Here is a 4,257-nt window from a genome sequence, read left to right as displayed (position 1 = left end):
GGCTAGTTTCAGAGCAGGGAATGATGTGTGGAACACTCATGGTTTGAGAGCCTGAAACCCTTTGCCTGCATCTCTTGTCTACTACTGCTGCTTTTCTGCCCACAGCAGCCATGAAGAATGTCAGCCGTAAGGGGTGGGTGGGTGACTACCGTGTGGTAAGAACAATGGACGTTCTCTCTGGATTTCCCCGGTCACGGCACAGAAACGCCAATGCCAGCCGTGTCCAGGGGATATCATTTCACGATAGCATCAGATTTCCTGTGTCGCTGTTGTAAACCAAGTGGTACCCTAGCTTAGCCATACACGTGCTCACATCTCTATGACGTAAGTACTTGCTGAAGGCTTATCTTGATTGTCAATTGGAGATGACTCAGTTACCTGGCAATGTCTGTGAGGGTAATTCCTAAGCAGTTAAACTGGAGAGGGAAGACCCCACCCCTAGGTGGCCAGCATCATTCTATGGAGGACAGAGTAGAACACCTCTTTCCATCTCTCTGCCTCCTGGCTGCAGACACGCTACGGCTGGCCGCCTTCCCTTTTCCCGCCATACTTTCTTGTCACAGTGGATGGTACTCTCAGACTCTGAGCTGAAAGAAACCCCCCTCCATTAAATTGCTTTTGCCTTGTATTTTTTTCCCCCAGTAACAAGAAAAGCATCTATTATAAATCCCAGAGAAAAAGGAATCAAAAGAGGCAAAGTGGATTCTCAAAGACAGGACTAATTTTCAAAAGAGATGACCTTCTATTCCCTCTACCAAGATGTTGTTCTGAATCCACCACACCTAGCAGGAGTCACACGAGGGAAGGTGAACTGATGCAAATGATGTAATAGTTTATCTAACGTGAATTGTGATATTCTAGCCCTGAGTTTCCTGTATGATTTAGGATAATCTACACAAAAATGTATGAATGCCAAACATTGGATGGTGAAAATAAATTTAAAAATGTGTATTACATCCGCACTTGGCACAATTTCATTATTGTCCCTGTAGGTGTATGGTGGTCCTAGGACATCAGTATTGAGTACTCTTATGGAGGATGAGCATCTGTCATGGAAACACTAAAAATGCTTCTGTTTTAGGGATGCTCTGCAGCATGACCCCTGAGCAGAGAGTACTAACGAAGGCAAAGCCTTTCTACACTCACCTGGGAATTCTCAGTGGCATAACACGATTAAAGCAATATTCCTCCACATATCACAGTACAACATTGATCAGCCTTCACAAGGGCAGGGGCATTCTGTGCTGCAGTTATTCTGAGTCTGGCTCCGTCTTGTACCGTGACATCTTTGAGAATCTCGTATTCTTCGATTACATTCTTTCCTTTGGGCAATGTGCAAGCAATCTAAGCATGAGTGAGTAATATCTCGAGAGGTCTCTGGGGGTCAGGACTGAAAAGGGAACATTTTGCTTTCTCCCACATTCCTCTGGCCAGAACTCCGACACATGACTTCATCTTTCTGTGATGGATGCTATAAATATAGTTCAGCTATGTAAGCAGGAGTAGAAAAAAAGGGGGGTCTGGAGAAAATTGTTTGCATAACAATTTGGGGCCAGAACTAAAAAGGAATGGCTTCTCTACCAATACCACTCCTAGCTGAAAGAAACAGAAGCAGTCACCAGAATGGACAGTTGTCCCCTAAATGGAACAGTAGTTACCAGAATGGAAAGTCTGTCATCTGAATGGAGGAGCACTCAGACAGAGGGTGGAAGTTTCTGATTTCTTCTTTTTTACTTTCCAGCTACTACGCTGTGAAAGTAAACATCAGCCTGTTTTTCACCTTGCACAAATTCACTCTGTGCACTACTAATTAATCCTTTGAATGTACTTGAAGAGATTTTATGTGCTGGTTTGAGTCTTACAGAATAGTGCCGTGAAAAGTCTGAAAGGTGTCTCCATTTGCATTGGCTTAGAAATGTAAAAGATCTCAGTAGGAAATTATAATGGATGATGTGCCTGGTGTAGAGTTGTGATTAAATGATTTAACAGACATTAACTTATCAAAAGGAAAAAAGAAATGAAAAAAAATCAAATGGAAACCCATAAACTAGGGCATATCCTTTTTTTTTTTCCCCAAAAAATATTTTGTCTAAGTAGAAATAGAGAGGATTGCCGTGGGCTTAGCATGACACTGGAAAAAATTCTTTGTACTCGGGTTCCGGTAACATGGCTAAACGCACCAAGAAGGTCGGGATCGTCGAGAAATACGGGACCCGCTATGGTGCCTCCCTCCGGAAGATGGTGAAGAAGATTGAAATCAGCCAGCACGCCAAGTACACTTGCTCCTTCTGTGGCAAGACCAAGATGAAGAGACGAGCCGTTGGCATCTGGCACTGTGGATCCTGCATGAAAACAGTGGCTGGTGGGGCTTGGACCTACAACACTACTTCTGCCGTCACAGTGAAGTCCGCCATCAGAAGACTCAAGGAACTGAAGGACCAGTAGATGCACTGCTGTTTAGACTTGCCTAGTCTGCAATAAATGGGTTAATTTACGTAAAAAAAAAAATTCTTTGTACTCAAAAATGTTCATGCCTGCATATATATATATGTAGTATTTGCCATACATATGCAAATATTCAACAATTATGATTAAGCATCTTGGTAAGAGTTAAGTTTTTTCTCTTCTTCTAGCTTCCTCTATGTTGTCTACAAAGTACTAAAATAGCCATAAACATGAAATAAAGACTGTTGTGTGCATAGAGACTTGTAAGTCAGGCATTCTCAGAAAAACAGTTTGTATACTCACCAGGGGACTGGTTGCTCAGGTGATGGGGGCTTTGAGAAACCAAGTGGAAGACAATGGGGAAATCTAAGTGATTCCCGTAGTAGGAGACTGTACCCATTTCTCTAGGCCAGAGACATCAAGGGAGGGAGTGGGGTTCTTCCAGCCCGCGGAAGAGAGTCACTCGGTGCATTATGGATAGAAACACAGAGGACAGGTCAGGGAGAAGCTACAGCTGTGTAGAAAACAAAAAAGCCACAGAGAGGGTGAAAGTGAGGCCCAGGTGCCTGCCTGAGGCAGAGATGAAGGAAATGACATCATTCTAGCATCACTGCTACCGCTGTGGTAAACGCTATTACGGAAAGTAGCTTGGGGGAGGAAAAGGTTCATCTTGTCTTATACTTCCTGGTCACAGCACGAACTGAAGCACAAGTTATGGAAGAACATTGTTTACGGGACCATTTTGCTCAGCTACCTTCTCAGAGAGCCTAGAATCACTTGCCCAGGATTCATTGAGCAGGGGCCATCCGATTCCTTCAGCAATCATGACAGTATTCCGTGGATGTTGCACAGGCCAATCTGATAGAAGCATTCTTCAGTTGAAGTTCCCTCTTCTCATGTGATTCCAGTTCTATCAAGTTGACAGTAAAAACGAATAAGGGCAGGTATATTTCACTTTCTTGATTTGCCTAATCTCACATCCCTCCTGAAGCGTCTGCCTGTGTCTTCCACCCACCAAATATGACCAAACTGAGGCTGGCGGACAGACTAAAAAACACCCATGTTCACCTAGCACCCGGATGATACAGGGGAGGAAAAGAAATGTGTGAACTGATTGGCAGAGGCAGCAATGTCCTTGGATAGCTCATAGTGGCCATTGAGTCACCTCATCCAGTGTGCTAAGTGACAACGTATTTCAATACAGTCCCTTAAACAGTCACTCCCTGGCCTGTCAAAGGGATTCCAAATGCTTGAAGTCATGGTGTGTGTGTGTGTGTGTGTGTGTGTGTGTGTGTGCCCACTGAACACTTCTTCCTGTGTGGACACATATGTGCACATAATTGCATGTATACCTGTGTACGTGCAAGTGGAAGCCAGAAGACAAAGAGCCTTGGATGTCATTTATCAAGTCCTATTTAACCTTTGTGTGTGGGGGGCACAGTATTTGTATGTTGTACATGTATGGTTGATGCATGCACTCCTGTGCAAAGTGTATGTGTAAGCACATGCCCGAACGTGCCTCTGCTGAAGAAGGATACTGGACATCTTCCTCCACCTTTCTCTGCATTATTCCTTTGAGACAGAGACTCACATCGATCCTGAAACTGGGCTGGCAGCTGGCCAACCCCAGCAATCCTGCCCTGTAGCTCCTAGCTCTGGGGTCAACACACACACAGGAGCCATCTTTCCTGGCACAGCTAGCACATTTTCACCCTAAGTCATCTCTCCAGGCTCTCGGTCCACTCCTTTTGGATACGGGGTCTCTCACTGACCTGGAATGCACTTTAGTAGCCTGAGCCATCTTGTCAGAGA

The 4,257-nt window shown here is 44.6% G+C and overlaps 1 protein-coding gene across 1 annotated transcript; it reads left to right on the top strand.

Annotated features, from left to right (window-relative positions):
• The first annotated feature begins 2,147 nt into the window (after nucleotides 1-2,147).
• Nucleotides 2,148-2,508, top strand: LOC110563494 (large ribosomal subunit protein eL43-like). The gene has a single exon (XM_021660590.2). It carries the CDS (start codon nucleotides 2,167-2,169, stop codon nucleotides 2,443-2,445), a length of 279 nt encoding a protein of 92 aa, XP_021516265.1. The 5' UTR covers nucleotides 2,148-2,166; the 3' UTR covers nucleotides 2,446-2,508.
• Nucleotides 2,509-4,257: the final 1,749 nt, after the last annotated feature.

The sequence above is a fragment of the Meriones unguiculatus genome, chromosome 19 (assembly GCF_030254825.1).
Source record: "Meriones unguiculatus strain TT.TT164.6M chromosome 19, Bangor_MerUng_6.1, whole genome shotgun sequence".
In the NCBI taxonomy this organism is placed as follows: Eukaryota; Metazoa; Chordata; class Mammalia; order Rodentia; family Muridae; genus Meriones; species Meriones unguiculatus.
The sequence above is the reverse complement of the archived record's forward strand: the minus strand, read 5'-3'. Positions and strand labels throughout refer to the sequence as shown.